General features: G+C 50.3%; 1 protein-coding gene across 1 annotated transcript; it reads right to left on the reverse strand.

The window, feature by feature from the left end:
• Window positions 1-770: 770 nt before the first annotated feature.
• Window positions 771-16,737, reverse strand: LACTBL1 (lactamase beta like 1). Its single transcript, XM_020874595.2, has 6 exons — window positions 16,608-16,737; window positions 14,052-14,161; window positions 9,972-10,129; window positions 8,167-8,405; window positions 4,743-4,848; window positions 771-3,361 (listed from the first exon to the last, which is right to left on the reverse strand). Exons 1-6 carry the CDS (start codon window positions 16,669-16,671, stop codon window positions 2,380-2,382), a joined length of 1,659 nt encoding a protein of 552 aa, XP_020730254.2. The 5' UTR covers window positions 16,672-16,737; the 3' UTR covers window positions 771-2,379.
• Between the last annotated feature and the right edge of the window lie 1,946 nt (window positions 16,738-18,683).

Below are 18,683 nucleotides of genomic sequence, written 5' to 3' on the forward strand. Positions count from 1 at the left end.
TCAGCAACAAGCAAGAGAAGTCATGGTAATGAGAAGCCCCATGCAGCACAACTAGAGAGTTAGCCCCCACTCGCCGCACCTAGAGAAAACGCACGCGCAGCAACGAAGATCCAGTATGGCCAGAAATAAACAAATACTTTTTTAAAAAATAAAAGTTAAAAGAGAGACAATACCAAATGCAAGCCAAAATGTGCAGAGATCAGATCACTCACAGTGCTGGCCAGAATATAAAATGGTACAACCACTCTGGAGAACAGTTTGGCAGTTTCTTTAAAAAAAAAAAAAAAGCCATCATTCAACAGTTGCCCCACAACATGTGAGATCTCAGCTGCTCGACCAGGGATCAAACCCGTGTCTCTTGCATTGGAAGGCAGATTCTTAACCACTGGACCACCTGGCAAGTCCCAAAACAGACATTCTTAAGGTCTGGACAATGCACGCATTTCTTTAATGGTTAGAGAAAAGCAACAGTGTATGTTTGACAGGCCACAAGGCAATCTGTTCTAGTTAGCACAAAGTTCAAGCTACTGTAAGTAGAATGACTCCCATACCTCAGTATGTGAAAATTTCTTCCATCACTCCATTTATATAATACTCCTTGTGAAAATTTAACCTTTTCATTGGAAGACAATTGCTTTACCATGCTGTGTTAAGTTTCTGCTGTACAACAGTGTAAATCAGCTGTGAGTGAGTATACATACATCCCCTCTCTCTTGAGCCTCCCTTCCACCCGCCACCATCCCACCCCTCCAGGTCATCACAGAGCACCGAGCAGAGCGCCCTGGGCCATAAGCAGCAGCTTCCCACCAGCTATTTCATACATGGTTGTGTATCTATGTCACTGCCACTCTCTCAATAGGTCCCACTCTCTCCTTCCCCTGCTGGGTCCACAATTCCATTCTCCACATCTGCATCTCTATTTTCTGTTACATAATATTCTTGAGGTGACAAAATTACAGAAATGTTGCCGGGGTCGCCAGGCGTTAAAAGGACAGGATGGACTGGTAAACACGTGGGTGTGACAAAAGCAGAAAACGGCAACAAGAGGGATCCTGAGCTGATAGAAAGGCTCTGTATCTTGATGGCATCAATGTCAATAACTTGCTTGTGATACTGAACCCTAGTAGTGCCAGATGTTTCCATGGGAGAAAACTGGGTGAAGAGTACACTGATTATTTCTTACCACTGCATGTGAATCTACAATTTTCTCAAAATTAAATGCTTAATTGTTAAAAGGAAAGGCAAGCCCACATTCTGAATTCATTCAGATTCATCAGGCATAAAATTCATTAAAATTTTATAACTTCTGCTCTTCAAAAGACATCATTAAGAAAAGGAAAACACAAACCAAAGACGGGGGAAATCTTTGCAATGTTTGTATCCGACAAAGGACTTCTACCCACAACATTTAAAGAACGTTTACAATATGATAAATACAATGCAATTAAAACTACAGTGAGAGAAGACTTCACAACTACTACCACTAGCATGACTAAAACTGAAAAGGCTGACAACGCTAAGTGGTAGCAAAGATGTGGAGACATTGTATATTGCTGGTGGGAACATAAAATGGTACCAGTGCTTTATAAAACTGCATGGCAGTCACACCTAGATACTTACCCGAGATATGAAAGCATGTATTCACAAAAACACACTTATACAGGAATGCTGTTTCATAAAGCCCCAACCTAGAAACAACCCAAATACCCAGCAAAAGGTGAAGGATAAACCAATTGTGGCATATCTGTACAACCCAATACTATTCAGCAACAAAAACAAAATATTGATATACACAAAGACACGAACCTCAAAAACATCCTGCTGAGCAAAAGCAGGCAGACACAAAAGATTATACTCTATGATTCCACTTATATGAAATTCCAGGCTAAAACTAATGTAAAGTGACAGAGAAGATCAGTGGTTGCCCAGGGCTGGGACAGGGAAGGAAGCTGACTGCAAAGCAGCAGGACGGATGTTTGGGCGAGTGATGAAATGTTTCTATTCTCTTGATTGTGGGCATAGGTGTACATATCTGTCAAAATCAAACTGTACCCTGATAAAGTGTTCATTTCCTTTTACATAAATTATAACTCTATAAGGTTGATTTTTAAAAGATACAATGCTATTCTGTCTCAGATTCAACACACACACACACAAGTACTCTGTCCACTCGCTATTACAGTTTCTAAATGCTTACCTAACTCTTCCTCTCCCACAGATAACTCAACAGCTGGCAACCGGCGGTGGTCCACGAACCACAATGCTGAGGGGCACTTCCCTACCCCTCCTCGGGTTCTCCAACAAACTTCGTGCAGCCTTATTTTGCAAAACTAGGTTGGACAGCTGGGAGGCAACAGCAGGGGAAAACGGAGTCCAGGGTCACTGGGTCTTGAACACCGGCTTGTGCGACAGCCGCAACACCCGGTATGTGTTGAGGCCCGGCACGTCGAAGCCCGGGGACAGCCCGTGGCGGTCCAAGGGGTAGAAGTTGACCAGCTGCCCGTGCTGCGCCTCCAGGGACAGCCAGGAGTCGCCGAGCGGCAGGGCGCACGGGAACTCGCGGGCCACGTGCAGCTGGAAGACGCGGCCGCGCACGTGGCGCAGCGTCAGCGTGCGGAAGGCGGCGGGCACCAGCGCCTCCACGCGGGGCCCGAACTGGCGCAGGCGCAGCTCGCCGGCCGGCCCGGGGCGCACGTCGTAGAAGGTCAAGTTGGAGAAGGTGAAGTAGCCGGTGAAGGGGCGCGCGCTGGGCGGCGGCGCCGGGCTGAGCTCGGCACCCCGCAGGGCCCTCTCCATGGCCGGCAGGAGCACGTCGTAGGCCTGCGCCACGAGGTCGGGCCCGGGCGGCCGCGGCCCAGCCAGGAGCAGCGTGAGACCCAGGCGCAGCGGCGGCACCAGGGAGAAGGTGGCCGCGTAGCCATCCAGCTCGCCGTCCTTGCGCACCACGCGGTAGCCCCGCTGCGCGTGGAACTCCCACGGCGTGCCCGTCTCGTTGGCGAAGTAGGCGCCTGAGCAGGCCAGCAGCGGCGCCAACAGCGTCTTGGACGCATCCGGCCGCAGGAGCCGCTGGGGCCCACCGCCCAGGAGCACCATGGCCAACTTGGCCAGGTCAGCGGCAGTGGAGTACATCTGGCCCGAGGGCCGGTACCAGCCCAGGTCATACAGAGGTGCCGGCCGCCCACTGCCGTAAAAGCCCACTGCCAACCGGGCGCGCACAGAAGGCGTCAGATCGAAGCCCGTGTCTTCCATCCCCAGTGGCTCCAGCACCTTCTCCAAGATCCAGCGCTGGTAGTCACCCTGGACGGTGTGAGCTGCCAAGACGTGGGCCAGAAGCGAGAAGGCCAGCGTGCTGTAATGACACCTGGAAGAGGAAGGGTGGAAGCTGGCCTGCAGCCTAGGATGGGCATCACCAGGCCCCAAATAACCCCTCCCCACTTGCTCATATTGTCTGAAAAGCCTTCCAAGTTTCATTTTACCGGGTAGACGGGAAAGGAACCTGCTTTACGGCATCGGAGATGGTCAGACCTAGCAGAGACTTCAGAGATCGTAGAATACAACTCAGTATTTATTCTACCTCTGGAAAGAGGAAGGCCCAGAGAGAGGCAGAGAATTGCCCAGGGTTACACAGCAGATTGGCAAAGACCTAGTCTTAGCAGTGCACCTGGGAACATGCTAAAACGATTTTACTTTACACATCAGTATAATTTACTTTATCAGGAAAACGAGCCTCAGACTGCTGGGATTGGGTGGCGCAAGTGATGATAGTGATCACATAGCTCAAGGATAGCAACTAGGGGGCAAGATCTCACCCCCTTCTTCCCAGCCATGGCAGACACCAATAATCAATAGGGAGTTGCTTTTCTTCCCCAGAGCAGACGCTGTTTCAGAATCTCTAAAATGGTGCCTCAGGAAGGCACGGGAATGGGTGAAAATGCACAAATCCCATTAGACATTCTTGAAGGAGCCCAGCCTCCTTTTTTTTTTTTTTTTCAGATAAGAAAAATGAAGTTCACAGAAGCAGATGCTTCCTCCAAGGTTGCTCTGGAAGTTAGTGTCAGAGTTGGAAGGCGGACTCTAGCCTACAGATGGCTAAGTCTTAGATCCTTTCTTTCTTAAGAGAAATGGGCCCTGAGGTTCAGCATTTGGAGAAACAGAAGGGCAAATTTGGAAAAAGGATATTTGCCCAGGGCCTAGAAGGGGGCATCTGAGGCAGGAGAGTGCCCGCTGTCCTCTGTCCAGCTCACAGCCCCACTGCTCCAGGAGCCCAGCTTCTCTGTTCAGTGGCTATCCCAGCTTTCCACTCCCTATCTCATCAGCATCCCATTTATTTTCTAGCACTTGGAAAAAGCTGTATTTATCTTGTTTATCTGTTTAGCAATAAGAATGTTCACTGTTGACTGGCAAGAATGCAAACTCCATGAGAAGGCACCGAGTGGATCCGTTCGCTGCTGTTTCTCATGTTTGCACATCCCAAGCACAGAGTGGCTGCTCAATAAATGTTGAGTTGATTCATCGAAAGAACTTGAGATTCAAACAGAACTGGATCTGGGCCCGGCTCCCCCACTGCCTTGCTCTGCCATCCGCCCGTGGGCCTCAGTCTCCCCAGATGTGGAACAGGGTTATCAGTCATCCCTGAGGTCTTTCCTGGCTCTGACCAGCTAGAATGTGGTTACATCTACACCTGTCTCCCAGGACAGGTGTGTGCCTTTGTGAGGTTCCTGGCACCGGCGCTCACCCCTTACCTGGTTCCTGGATCCGCCACCAGCACGTCATCTTTGAGCAAGCTCAGGGCCTCCTGGGTGCTGCCCCTCCACAACAGCGAAGTGGAGCGGAGCCTTCGGGGCAGCCCTAGGGAGGAGCCGTGGTCAGATTTGCTGGGTCAGCGGAGGGTGGGGTGGGGGGCCCCTGGGTGCACCCTCCCCCACCTTCCATGGGTTGAAAGATAAAATCAGCTTAAAAAAAAAAACTCCCCTAGCATGGACTCTAGTCCTGCCTGTGTTTTGTGTCCCTTGGGTTGTTGGTTTTGTTTTCGTTTTGTTTTTTCCTGCACTATGCAGGATGTGGGATCCTTAGTTCCCCAACCAGGGATCGAACCCATGTCCCTGAAATAGAAGTATGGAGTCTTAACCACTGGACCACCAGGGAAGTCCCCTGCCAGTGTTTTGTTGGGCAAGCCACTTAACCTCTCTGAGCCAGAGTGCCCTTATCTGTAACAGGATGGAAATAATTCCCACCATGGGGCTGGTATGAGGATTCAGTGAAATAAAATGCTGAGTATGATTATCATCAACCATAGACCTTCGATTCCATAAAATGTTTGAGGTTGCTGCCCAAGTATGTCTTGTGGAACTGACTCCTCTGACCGCTTGGGGTTTTCTGATTTTGGATGTAACAGTATGGGAAGGCTCGCAGGATTAGGATCCTTCCCATCCATTCACTCAACAATAGTGTTCAAGCATCTATTCTGTGCCAAAGGCTGTTCTGGGTGCTGGGACTTAGGGGTGAGCCACACCAAGTCCCTGCCCACGTGGAGTTCTAGCAGAGGAGACAGACAAGGAGCAAATAAATGTTCATGCAGTGGAGGGAAATAATTACATGTGTGAAAGGAGGGGTTGTTATTTTATACAAAGTGGTCAGAGGAAGGCATCACAGGGAAAGCAACACTTGAGCATGTGAGACCTGGAAGAGGTGAGGGAATGAGCCACACACTTCCATGAGGAAAGAATATCTCAGGCAGAGGGAACAGCAGATGCAAAGGCCCTGAGGCGGAAATGTTTGAGGATCCGCAGGAAACAGCCAGTGTGGCTGGAGAGGGGTGAGAAAAGGGGAGGCTGTGGAGATGAGAGAGATTGGGGTGCAGGCACCAGACCTGTAGGGTGCTATAGGATGTTAGAAGGACGTGGTCTCTTCTCTAGTTGGGATGGGGCTGAAGGGTTTGAGCAGAGGAAAGATATAATCTGACATATGTCAAGGAAGCTTTGACTGCTATGTGAAAGCAGACTTGGGGGGTAGGGGGCAGGCAATGGCAGACACAGGGAATCGTGTAAGGAGACTTTCAAAAGTCCATGTTTAAATGATGGTGGATGGGGCAAGTGAGTAGGGGTTGGGTTCTGAACATATTTTGATAGTGGAGCCAACAGAATTTGCTACTGGAGGGGATATGGAGGGTATGGGAGTGAGTGAGAGGTTCCAGAGATAACTAAGGCTCTTGGCCTGAACAGCTGGGGGCTGAAGTCCCAAGTCCTGGGTTTAAATTCTAACTAGCACTTCTTGCTGTGTGACCACAAACCGCGTGCTTTACCTCTCTGAGCCTCTGCTCACTGTAAAGTGGGCTGAAGCACCTGCATTGATCTCCCTGGGGGCTGTTGCAGGGCCTGACTAAGAATGCATGAAAAGCTCAGAATGGGAGAAAGCTCCAGGTTAGGGTGAAGCAATCATAAAAGACCCTGGGAGCCTATAAGTTATCCAGGCAGGCCTGTGGTCAGCTGGTCCCTTTGGGACTGAGAGGAAATGTAGGGAGGTTTTTTTTTTTTCATTTAGTTTTATTAGTTGGAGGCTAATTACTTTACAATATTGTAGTGACTTTTGCCATACATTGACATGAATCAGCCATGGATTTACATGTGTTCCTGTGCTGGGTCCTTGGCTATAGGTGAAGAAGAGTCCACAATGTACCCCTAGAGGGAGCCCTAGGGTCAGGTTATAACCAGGAGTGGATTTAACAGGAGGTTCATGGAGCAAAAGCCTGACGCCTTCCAAGGCCTGTAGCTAAGTTTGAATTTATAGTATTTTTAAAGTGAAGGTGAAAGTTGCTCAGTCGTGTCCCACTCTTTGTGACCCCATGGACTATACAGTCCATGGAATTCTCCAGGCCAGAATATTGGAGTGGGTAGCCTTGTCCTTCTCCAGGGGACCTTCCCAACCCAGGGATCGAACCCAGGTCTCCCACATTGCAGGCAGATCCTTTACTGACTGAGCCACAGGGGAAGCCCAGGGACACTGGAGTGGGTAGCCTATCCCTTCTCCAGCGGATCTTCTCAACCCAGGAGTCGAACCGGAGTCTTCTGAATTGCAGGAGGATTCTTTACCAACTGAGCTATCAGGGAAGTCCTGAGCTATCAGGGAATATTTTTAAAGAGGACCCCAAAATGGTATCAGGCCCCAATAAACCTAGGTCTACTCCTGACTGTAATAACCGGAGCTACATTGGCAAGTACCTGCTGTCAGCTAAGTGCTTGACATTCATTAGCACACTTAATTCCTCAAAATAGCATGAACTAGTCATTCTACAGAGGAGAAACACAAGGCTCAGAGAGGTTATGTGACTTGCCCAAAATCACACAGCTAGGAGGCAGAGTTAGAATTTCAGCGCTTGTGCCCTTAGCCACTGGGCCACCCTCCCCTGATCGTGTTCTCCCTGGGCAATTTCAGGAGGCTGCATTCTCTGGCTGAGCCTCAGGTTCACCATCCACTAATGGGAGCGAAAACCAGCCATGTCCATAGATTGAGACCTCAGGCGTGAACACACTTTGTCAAATGATGAAATAGTAGGCACTTGTGATGAATTCCTACCATCAGATAGTTGATGGCTAAAAATTTGAACAAAAGAAAGTGTTTCAGGGTGGGCAAGTGGTGCCTGCCTTCTCCCCCTTGGCTGGGGCAGTCACCACAGGCCACAGACCCCCTCCCACCCATTCCTGCCCAATTCCCGTCCACTGCTTTTGTCTTCCAGCATCCTAGCCTGCCCTTGCCCTTCCACCGTGGAGACTTCATCTTGGCTTGTTAGCACATCTTTTGTCATTATTCTTTTTATGTAGTTTTTAATAAATAGTTCGTTTACATGATTCAAAATCCCAAAGACCCCAAAGGGTATACAATGAAAAGTGTTCCTCCCCCTCTTCTCCCCAGCCACCAAGTTCCTCTCCTTGGAGGCAACCCAATGGTTTAACTCCTATTCTCCTTCCAAAGATGTGTGATGCACGTTCATATATATACATAGACACACACACATAATGTATGTGTATATGTATACATGTCATGTGATATGTACATTATACATGGAAACAGAGTGGAGGGTGGGCCCAGCCTGGCTGGGTGAGAACATGCTTCTTGGTGCCACACCTGAAATGGTTTGGGCTCAGTTAGGTCAAGTTCAGAGCCACTCACCCGACAGCTGGCTGGCCATCCTTCGGAGGGTGACGGGTGAAGGCCTTGGGGCTGGGCCCACCTCCTCCAGCCCATCCACCAGACTCTTTTGTTGGGGAGCTGATGCCGTACCCAGCGGGTTGTTAATGGTGAAGGCGCTGGCGTACCGCTCCAGAGGGTCATCCAGAGAGGCCACAATGCCCTCTTCCCATAGGCGGTACAGCATCAGAACAGGAAAGATCTTGGAGACGCTGGAGATCCTGGGCAATGAGAGGAACAAGGGTGCAGCGGGCATCGTTGGCTCCACAACTCACCTCTACCCTGCACCGCCAGCCTCCAACTTTCTGGCGTAATCAGGAAAGTGCTGTGTGTATGTGAGCTCAGCCGCTTCAGTAGCGTCTGTCTCTTTGCAACCCCATGGACTGTAACCCACCAGGCTCCTCTGTCCATGGGATTCTCCAGGCAAGAATACTGGAGTGGGTTGCCATGCCCTCCACCAGGAGATCTTCCTGACCTAGGGATCAAACTTGTGTCTTCTGCATCTCCTGCATTGCAGCTAGATTCTTTACCCACTGAGCCACCTGAGAAGCCCAGGAAAGCATTGAGTCCACCCTTATTCACCGTATCAGGTGGAAATCCACAAGCCTCTTTGGATTGCCATTGAGAACATAGCAGAGGCAATGAGGCTGGGCCGGAGGGACACCCATGAGCACCTCCCCTTCACCAGGCCCTCACCAGGAACTCCCCACTCTGGGACAGACCCGAGTTGGGATCATACCTCTGCCTCTCACCAGCTGAGTTGCCTTGGAAAAAATACTAGACTTTTCTGAGATTTAACTTCATTGTCTTGTCTCATGGATTTTAGAAAGGATTGAACAAGATTATGCATGCAAGGTGCTTAGCAACATCCCTGGCAGGTAGTAAGTGCTCAGTAGGTGATTTGTTATTGTTTAGTCACTCAGTCGTGTCCAACTTGCGACCCCATGGATGTAGCCCACTAGGCTTCTGTGTCTGTGGGATTTCCCAGACGAGAATACTGGAGTGGATTGCCCTTTCCTTCACAATGGGATCTTCCTGACCCAGGGATCAAGCCCGAGTCTTCTGCTTGGCAAGCAGATTCTTTATCCCTAAGCTACCAGAGAAGCCCTCAATGCTACTGCTGCTAAGTCGCTTCAGTCGCATCCGACACTGTGTGACCCCATAGATGGCAGCCCACCAGGCTCCACCATCCCTGGGATTCTCCAGGCTACCAGAGAAGCCCTCAATAGGTGATAGCAAATATAATTTTGCCCCCTGACTGGCACATAGCAGGTGCAGCGTGACTGAAACTCCTGTAATCCTCACAAGTATCCCTGGGTGCAAATGTATTCACTTAGCACTGTGAGGGCCGAGGATCCTACAGGCAGCGCCCAGGAGGGGAGACTCTGGGTGTGTCCCAAGTTGCTTCCATCGGGGCCACTGCTGCTGACTGTCAGAAACCTGGCTGGAGGACCCAGGAACCGGTTACAGCTCCTTTGTGTCACTTGGAAGGGGGGTAGTGTGGAACACACGGGAGTCTTTTCTAGTTTGGAAGTTTTGAGGCTAAGGACTCTCCCAAAGTGATTCCTTCCTGACCTGTCACCCTGTGGTGTGATGTTAGGCACTCACTGGTCCACTCTGGACCTCAGTCTCCTCGTCTATGAAATTGCCAAGACTTAAGAAAGGGCCCTGGTAGCTCAGATCCGCCCCCCACCCCCAACCCAGTCATAATTCTCATGAGTCCTCCTGCTTCCCAAGTCCGCCCGGTCCTCCCATCCCTCGCCCCCGCCACAGGACCCCCAGCTGACCGGTACATGGTATACTCATTGGGGGGCCCAGAAGCCGGATCTGAACCGTTCTTCTTCCCGAAGTTCCCCGTCCAGAGCACGGTGTCATTGTGGATGACAACTGCAGACATGGCAGCCAGGCCCGGGGCAGACAGGGCCTGGCGGAGGATCCTGTCCACCTGGGAAGAGACAAGCGGGCGGCTCAGAGCACACGTGTCCTTCTCCCCACCAGGCCCTTCCCCCACTACCCCTTGCACACAGCACCCATTGTCTAGCTCCCCTCTGATCTCCCTGCCAGCGGCTGGAAGGGAACCCCAGTGAGCCTCCAGACCTGGGCTGCCAAACTATATCCCGTGGGGTCGGCCACCACCCAGCTGCAATCAAAGCAGATCCCCTGGAATCTGTTTTGTATGTAAGGTTTCCTTGTAAGACTTTCGTTCAAAGAAACATTTCCTTGGAAATATATAAGAGGAAGGAGGGGTTAAGACCCTGACCTAATCAAACCCTGGTCTGATGCCCTAGAAAACCTTCAGCAGGTCTCATCTAGGGCTTTCGCTGGTGGCTCAGTGGTCAAGAATCTGCCTGCAGTGCAGGAGATGTGGGTTCGAGCCCTGGGTCTGGAAGATCCCCTGGAGAAGAAAATGGCAACCCACTCCAGTATTCTTGGGAAATCCCATGCAGAGAGCAGTCCATGGAGTCGCCAGGAGTCAGACACAACTTAGCAACTGAACAACAGCAAAAGCCTCGTCTGACCCCTAGCATTGGAGAATTCAGTATTTGTAGAGGGCCCCTAATGCTCTCTTTGAACATTTGTTGGAAATATTAATACTTCATTATTTTCAGTGATGAAGTTTAATGATGATTAACTGCTAACACTTACTGGACATTTAGAATGTGCCAGACACAATACAAAATTATGTTCATACCTTGTCTTGCTTAATCCTCATAATAAGTCAGTGCTGATTACCACCCCCCCCCCCCCCCCAGTTTTACAGATGAGAAAATCTGAGATATGAAGCCACTTGCCCCAGTGGCTCATGACTGGGGAAAATTGGGATTGAAACCCAATGCTCATTCCAGCATCTCCTGGCCAAGAGATTTGACATTCCCTGAACTGAGTTCAGTCTACCTGTAGTTTCCACCCCTGTACTAACTTTTCCTCTAATTTATGTATTTTTGGCTTCGCTGGGTCTCTGTGGCCGGGAGGGCTTTCTCTCGTTGCAGCGAGCAAAGACTCCTCTCTAGTTACATGTGCTCTGGCTTCTCACTGCGGCGGCCTCTCTTGTTGGGGAGGATGGGCTCTAGGCACATGGGCTCTGTTGATCCCTGGCCTGTGGGATCTTCCCGGATCGTGTCCCCTGCATTGGCAGGCGTACTCTTAACCACTGGATCACCAGGGAAGCCCACCTGTGCTAACTTTGCCGCAGTTTCCTCCTCCTTAGCTAGGGTTTCACAAGGTGATAACATAAAGGGAAGTTAACACACTGCAAGGCATATGCCAGTTTCTCACGAGAAGGCAGCTACAGTTATTATTGTTGCTGTATTTTTTTTAATTAGTATCACCCCTGGGAGGCAAATAGCAGCCTTCTGCTCTGTCTCCCTCACAAAAGCTTCTTGTGTATTTGCAGGCAGAGACTGTGTCTCTCTGCGCTGGCCCATGCCTGCTCTTACGTGAACACATCACCCTCCTTTCCTTCATCTGTCCACAGACTGAATTTCAAACCCTTCCCCACCGCTGCCACCCCCAGGCTGCTGCACATACACTCCTTTTTAAAAAATTTTTATTAGGGTATAGGTGCTTTACAACGTTGGGTTAATTTCTGCAGTACAGCAAAGTGAATCGGCCATACGTATACATACATCCCCTCTTTTTTGCATTTCCTTTCCATTTAGGTCACCGCAGAGCACTGGGTAGAGTTCCCTGTGCTATACAGGGGGTTTCACTAGTTACCTATTTTATACATAGTAGCGTATATATGGAGAAGGCAATGGCAACCCACTCCAGTGCTCTTGCCTGGAGAATCCCAGGGATGGGGGAGCCTGGTGGGCTGCCGTCTGTGGGGTCGCACAGAGTCGGACATGACTGAAGTGACTTAGCAGCAGCAGCCGCGTATATATGGAGAAGGCAATGGCACCCCACTCCAGTACTCTTTCCTGGAAAATCCCATGGACGGAGGAGCCTGGTAGGCTGCAGTCCATGCGGTTGCAAAGAGTCGACACGACTGAGCGACTTCACTTTCACTTTTCACTTTCATGCATTGGAGAAGGAAATGGCAGCCCACTCCAGTATTCTTGCCTGGAGAATCCCAGGGACGGGAGCCTGGTGGGCTGCCATCTATGGGGTCACACAGGGCCGGACACGACTGACGTGACGCAGCAGCAGCAGCAGCAGCGTATATATATGCCAACGCCAGTCTCCCCGTTCATCCCATCCCCTGTATCCTCCTTGGTTTCCATACGGTTGGTTTGTACTCTACGTCTGTGTCTCTGTTTCTGCTTTGCAGATAAGTTCATCTGTATCATTTTTCTAGATTCCACTTTCTGATCTTTATGTCTCTGAAGGTGAGATCAAGTCAGTCAATCGTAAAGGAAACCAGTCCTGAATATTCATCAGAAGGACTGATGCTGAAGCTGAGGCTCCAGTACTTTGGCCACCTGATGGGAAGAGCTGACTCACTGGAAAAGACCCTGATGCTGGGAAAGACTGAAGGCGGGAGGAGAAGGGGACGACAGAGGATGAGATGGTTGGAAGGCATCACTGACTCAATGGACATGAGTTTGAGTAATCTCCAGGAGTTGGTGATGGACAGGGAGGCCTGGCGTGCTGCAGTCCGTGGGGTCACAAAGAGTCGGACACGACTGAGCGACTGGACTGACTGAAGGTGTGTGACGCAAGTGACTGGGGTCTCAGTGGCGCAGACTAGACCTGGCTGACAGCGCCCTCTAGTGTCAGGCCATCCCGCAATGGTAAGTGTTCTAATGTGCGGCGGTTCTAGTCCTTGTTCAGTTGCACGGTTGTGTCCAACTCTTTACGACCCCATGGTCTGCAGCACACCAGGCTCCCCTGTCCTTCACTATCTCCCAGAGTTTGCTCAAATTCGTGTCTGTTGAGTCGGTGATGCTATCTATCTCATCCTCTGCCACCCCCTTCTCCTTTTGCCTTCCGTCTTTCCCAGCATCAAGGTCTTTTCCAATGAGTCAGCTCTTCACATCAGGTGGCCAAAATATTGTAGCTTCAGCTTCAACATCAGTCCTTCCGATGAGAATTCAGGATTGATTTCCTTTAGGGCTGACTGGTTTGATCTCCTTGCAGGTCCAAGGGACTCTCAAGAGTCTTCTCCAGCCCCACAATTAGAAAGCATCAGTTCTTCGGCGCTCAGCGTTCTTTATGATCCAACTCTCACATCTATACATGACTACTGGAAAAGCCATAGCTTTGACTAGGTGGACGTTTGCTGGCAAAGTGACGTCTCTGCTTTTTAATACACTGTCTAGGTTTGTCATAGTTTTTTTTCCAAGGAGCAAGCATCTTTTAATTTCATGGAGTGTCTTTAATCATATTACAATGGCTCTGTGATCCTCCCCACCTCATCTTTCTCCACCTGCAGTTATGGCCCCCACTAGGCTGAATTTCCTCGTAATTTTCTACACGTGTCTCATACTGACTCTGCTGCCTCTGGGCCTTTGCATATGCTGTTCCCTCTATCTGGAGCACACCCTTCACACCCCCAAGCTCCCTTACGATATACACACATAACCTCTAGGTATCTCCTACCTGCTCAGCTCTCAGTTTAGACACCACTTCCTCCAGAAGCCTTCCATGACTCCAAGTCCCATGACCCCTAAACTTTCCCTGTCCTCACTCTTGCCCTTGTGATAAATACTTATTATGTTGACTGTTCTCTTCATTCCAGACTAGTAGCTCCTTCAGAGCAGGACAGTGTCTTCTTTCTGCCATATCGCTGGTGTGTAGGACAGAACAAGTGCTCAAGAATTATATGTTGAATGAATGAATGCCACTATCAGTGCAGAGGGCATGCCCTCCCCTTCCTCAGCCTGGCCTAGTGCACAGAGTCAGATCTCTCCTGGGTCATCACTGACCTTCTCCAGGGCCTCCTTCAACACAGGGAGGGGATGGGCCAGGGGCACAGGCTCAGGGTGCTGGGGACACATCCTCACGGGGGCAGAGGTCACCTCTGGTCCCAAGGAACCTGGAGGGAACATCACAAAATGAGTGAAGGACAGAGATCAGGATAGGAGTCTAGGGGTCATTGTAGAGGAGGTGGGAAGGTGGCAGCAAGTGCCAGGCTCATGCCCTAGGGCCAGCCCTCCACCTGGCACCCCCTGACCACAAGGTACCAGCCCTGGGCAGTCAAGAGCAAAAGGCAGAGCCTGCCTTGGAGGAAACAGCTCAGTCCCAAATTCACCACCTGCGGCTTGGCCTTCGAGAGACCAGTCAGGCCACAGGAGCCCATTGGCAGCCCTTCTGTCTCATATGACCAGCCTCCTCCCTCTGTACAGTCAGCAGACTTAGGTTCCAGCTCTGAGGGGCAGCCACAGCAACATCTCTATCTGTCCCCCTTTCTCCAGCTCTGATTATATATCTGGATGGAGAAGTGGACTCAGGGCTGAGGCTTCAGGCTTAAACCACCAGGAAGGACTCATTCCATCCCCAGAGCAGTGCATCTGGGCATCTGGGTTTGAGTCCCATCCTGCTTTTATCCTGGTGTATGCTTCCTTGCAACCTCAGAGGGAAGGTATGGAACTTGGCAGGACAGGACTCAGGCTTGAGACCATCTCTATGGCCCCTGGACCTCCCCGCATCCTTTAAGGATGGTGTGGGGTGGTAAGAGTGTGAGAACCCCCCAGGACCACCTTTTCCTAAACCTTCCAGGGACATCCCTGGTGGTCCAGTGGTTAAGACCGCACTGCCACTGCAGGAGGTGCAGGTTCGAGCCCTGGTTGGGAATGAAGACTCTGCATATTGTGTAATGCAGCCAAAAAACAATAAAAGTTATTATTTTTTTAATGTGCCAGCAGGTTTTGTGTCTGGTGAGATGCTTTTAAAAAAAAAAGTTCACTTAAATAAATAAACCTTCCACTGCCTCACAAGACCACTCAGAACTGGGAGAAGGCTCCCTGATGGAGGTTCACAGTGGCTACAAGCTCCTGAGACCCTCCCACCTCTTGAATCAGAGGGGCTGTGTGACTTGTTTTGGCCAAAAGAATGAGGTTGAATTGATTGTGCACCTCCCAAAGCTAGATCTTAATCCGTCTTTGCTGCTTTGGAACACTTCCCTCTCGTGGACAAACCTGGGATAGCGACCTTGAGAAGGAAAATCCACATGGGGGAGAGGTCCACTGAACTTGCTTGCATTGGAGAACCCAGGTTAGACCAGCAGGAGAACTGCCAGCCAGCGCATAGAATCATGAGAAATGATAAATCACTCTGTTTGAAGCCAGTAAGTTTAGGTGGTTTGTTACCCAGCATCTGATGATATGGTCCCAAGCAGGAAAATCACAAACTCTACAGAAGATCTCTCAACGACTTCATCCTCATTGTTATTAATAACAACCTCTCAGGTGATGCCTATGTGAGGATGAGGACGCAGATCACTATAGTCAATGGACCCAGGATGGTTCCATAATCTGTTTCCCATTTGTGACAAATTAAGTACAAAATTGGAGAGAGAACATTTAGAAACTTTTATAGCAGTTTCTCAAAGTAATCTTGTGAATGTTGAATCTAATTACTGAAAACCTGGCTTCTATTTTGTAGTCTTTTTCATTTATTTCCCTAATATAATTCATTTTTTAATTTATTTCATAAGGCTGATCTGCCACAGATTGGTAGTTTGATAGTTTGAGAAGCAAGGCCCTGGAGAACAGGCCAACCTACCCTCTTGGGGACTGTTCGCTAGAGGGACTAAGAAACCCTTGATAAAGGAATTTACCCTAGAAAGAAAGGGTAGGCTGGGAGAGGAAGAAGCTGGCAAGAAAATAAAAGGAGGCATTTCTGCAAAAATCTGCAGGATTCTGGGAGCCCAGGCATTTGTAACACAGGATGACTCGGGGGAACGGAGAGAGACATTCTCCCCAACTGCAGCAGAGACCTGGGACCCTGGACCATCCAGGATCCCAGCGGGCCGATGGGCCCAGGGGTTGCTCTAGCAACAGAGGGCCAGGATGTTACCTGCCCTGGAGGTTTATTTGCTGAGCCTTAACCAGCCCAGGATGCAGAGGTCAAGAAACGGCAGCTGCTGTCCATGTACACCGGCACATGTTCCTCCCAGGGTCTTAGCTGAAGCTGGAGGAATGCCTCTAAAGGGAGGGAGAGGCTGGAGATTTCACCCTGAGGGCTGAAGGCAGAGCAAGAGAAACACTGCACTTTGCGGGGGGAGACCCTGAGTTTTACCCCCCGCCCCAGAGTCGGTGGCTTAAGAAAACCCCAGGGGCGTTAGGATCCTCAGGTTATACAGAAGGGCATCGCGGCACAGAAGGAGGTCCAAAGATGCACAGTTCGTGAGAGCTTGAGTCTGCATGGAGGTCAGAGCTCCCGGGTCTGAATCTGTGGTCCTGCCTCGGGTCAGGAGTGGTGACTCAAAGCCCACGGGGACCATCGGGGACAGGGAGCGTCCAGGAGGCTCCAGCACTCACCAGTCTTCAGCTTGGGGAGGTGATACTGCCACAGGAAGCAGCCGGTCATGAGCACAGAGAGCATGAAGAAAAAGCTGCAGGAAGCTGGTGAGAGCCACTTCTTCACCTTCAGCAGACTGCGCTGCCGGCCAGCCTGGAAGGGGAAGGGCAAGGCAGGCCCACACGGGGGTCAGCACTGGGGAGGAGAGAGTGAGACCCCCACGCCTGGCCCTTCCTATGCCTTCAGTTCAGTTCAGTTCAGTCGCTCAGTCGTGTCTGACTCTTTGCAACCGCATGAACCGCAGCACACCAGGCCTCCCTGTCCATCACCAACTCCCGGAGTCTACCCAAACTCATGTCCACTGAGTTGGTGATGCCATCCAGCCATCTCATCCTCTGTCATCCCCTTCTCCTCCTGCCCTCAATCTTTCCCAGCGTCAGGGTCTTTTCCAATGAGTCCTATGCCTTAGGTTCACCCAGACACCAGGGGAGCCCACAGCTTGGGGTGAGTTTTGCACCTGTAAAACCAAGCACCTCCCCAGTACGGCCCCTTCGACAGCTCTGCCCCGCAAACCTCTGTGCCTCTGCCTAGCCTGTTTCCTCTGCTGGGCGTGCCCTCTCTCTCCTGTGTATTTAGCGAGATATCTAAGACCACCTGAAATACCACCTCCTCCATGAAGCCTTCCCCAACTCCCCTCCCCCAGGTCCCTCCAAGGGCACTTGGCATAAGCCTCCACTGCGGGGCAAATCCAGCTCTCTCTCTAGGACAGCAGTTGTTCTACGATTATCAGTGCGATAGGGTTTGATCACTAGGTGGAGAACTAAATCCCACCTGCTGCAACTGAAAGAACCTGAAAAGAACCTGTGTACTGCAACTAAGACCCAGTGCACTCAAATAAATAAATATAAATATTTTAAAAAACGTTGCAGTGAAAAGGGACCTGCCTGCAAAGCTCAAGGAAGGGTGAGGCTCAGAGAAACAGGGGCCTTTCCCTCAGACAGATGCGGGGGCTGAGGAAGTGTGGCTTGGAAGGTGGGCAAGGGCAGGAAACAGGGATTATAAAATGGGACCAAGGCCTGAAGTCACATAGGGTGAGGCAGCCCTGGTGGGGAGGTGGGAAGGAATCTAAAGAGACAGTGTGTGCGGTGACCTGGCCCCCAGGAAAAACTACGTGTTCCTTCAAGGCCAACTTAGTCTCCTGGAAACACTTTCAGTTAGTGTTGCAGACACTGTGCTAAGCCTTTTAAGAGGAGAATCACGGTGCCCTGTTAGGTAGGTGCATTAGTGCCCTGATGTCACAGATAAGGCTCAGAGAAGTTAAGTGACTTGCCCAAAGTCACACAGCTAGATGCGAGCTACTCAACCAAAGTTCTTGACAAGCCTTCACAAGCATTTGTTGAAACTTCTTAATTCAGGTGGGCAAACTGCAGTTACAGGAAGGAAAGGACCCGACTAAAAAATGATAAACATCCTGTGTTAAGTGTCAGCTTTATGCCTGGCCTGTGGGCTGTTCACCTAAACAAATATTATTTTACCATATTTCACTATCTGCTCCTGAAGTGGATTTGAGAACTTTCATTTTAGATGTGATTAAATGGGGCTCAGAACAGTGAAGCAACTTGCTCAAGGTTGCAGAGAAAGGTGGTAGCAAAGCTGGGATTCAAATCCAATTGGCCCGACTCTCCACCTTTATGTCTTAATGCGTCTTATCTCTCTCTTTTTTTCTTGACTGCACAGGGTCTTCACTGCTGCATGCGGGCTTTCTGTAGTTGCGCTATGTGAGCTTCTCTTGTTGCAACTTGCGGTCTCTAGAGTGCAAGTTCAATAGCTGTGATACGGGCTTAGTTGCTCCAAGGTATGTGGACTCTTCCAGGACCAGGGATCGAACCTGTGTCCCCTGCACTGGCAGGCGGATTCTTCACCACTGGACCATCAGGGAGGTCCTGCTTTAAGTCTCTTTTGAACTGTCTTCAGTGCTGCTGTAACCTAAACTGTGTTGTGAAAGGACTCTTCCCTGGTCTCCCCTAATCCTCCTCTGTCCCTCCTAGGGGGCCTGTAGAATGAGAGAACTGGGAAGGAATTCAAGATTCAGACCC

This window comes from Odocoileus virginianus, chromosome 30 (assembly GCF_023699985.2).
Source record: "Odocoileus virginianus isolate 20LAN1187 ecotype Illinois chromosome 30, Ovbor_1.2, whole genome shotgun sequence".
NCBI classification, from domain to species: Eukaryota; Metazoa; Chordata; class Mammalia; order Artiodactyla; family Cervidae; genus Odocoileus; species Odocoileus virginianus.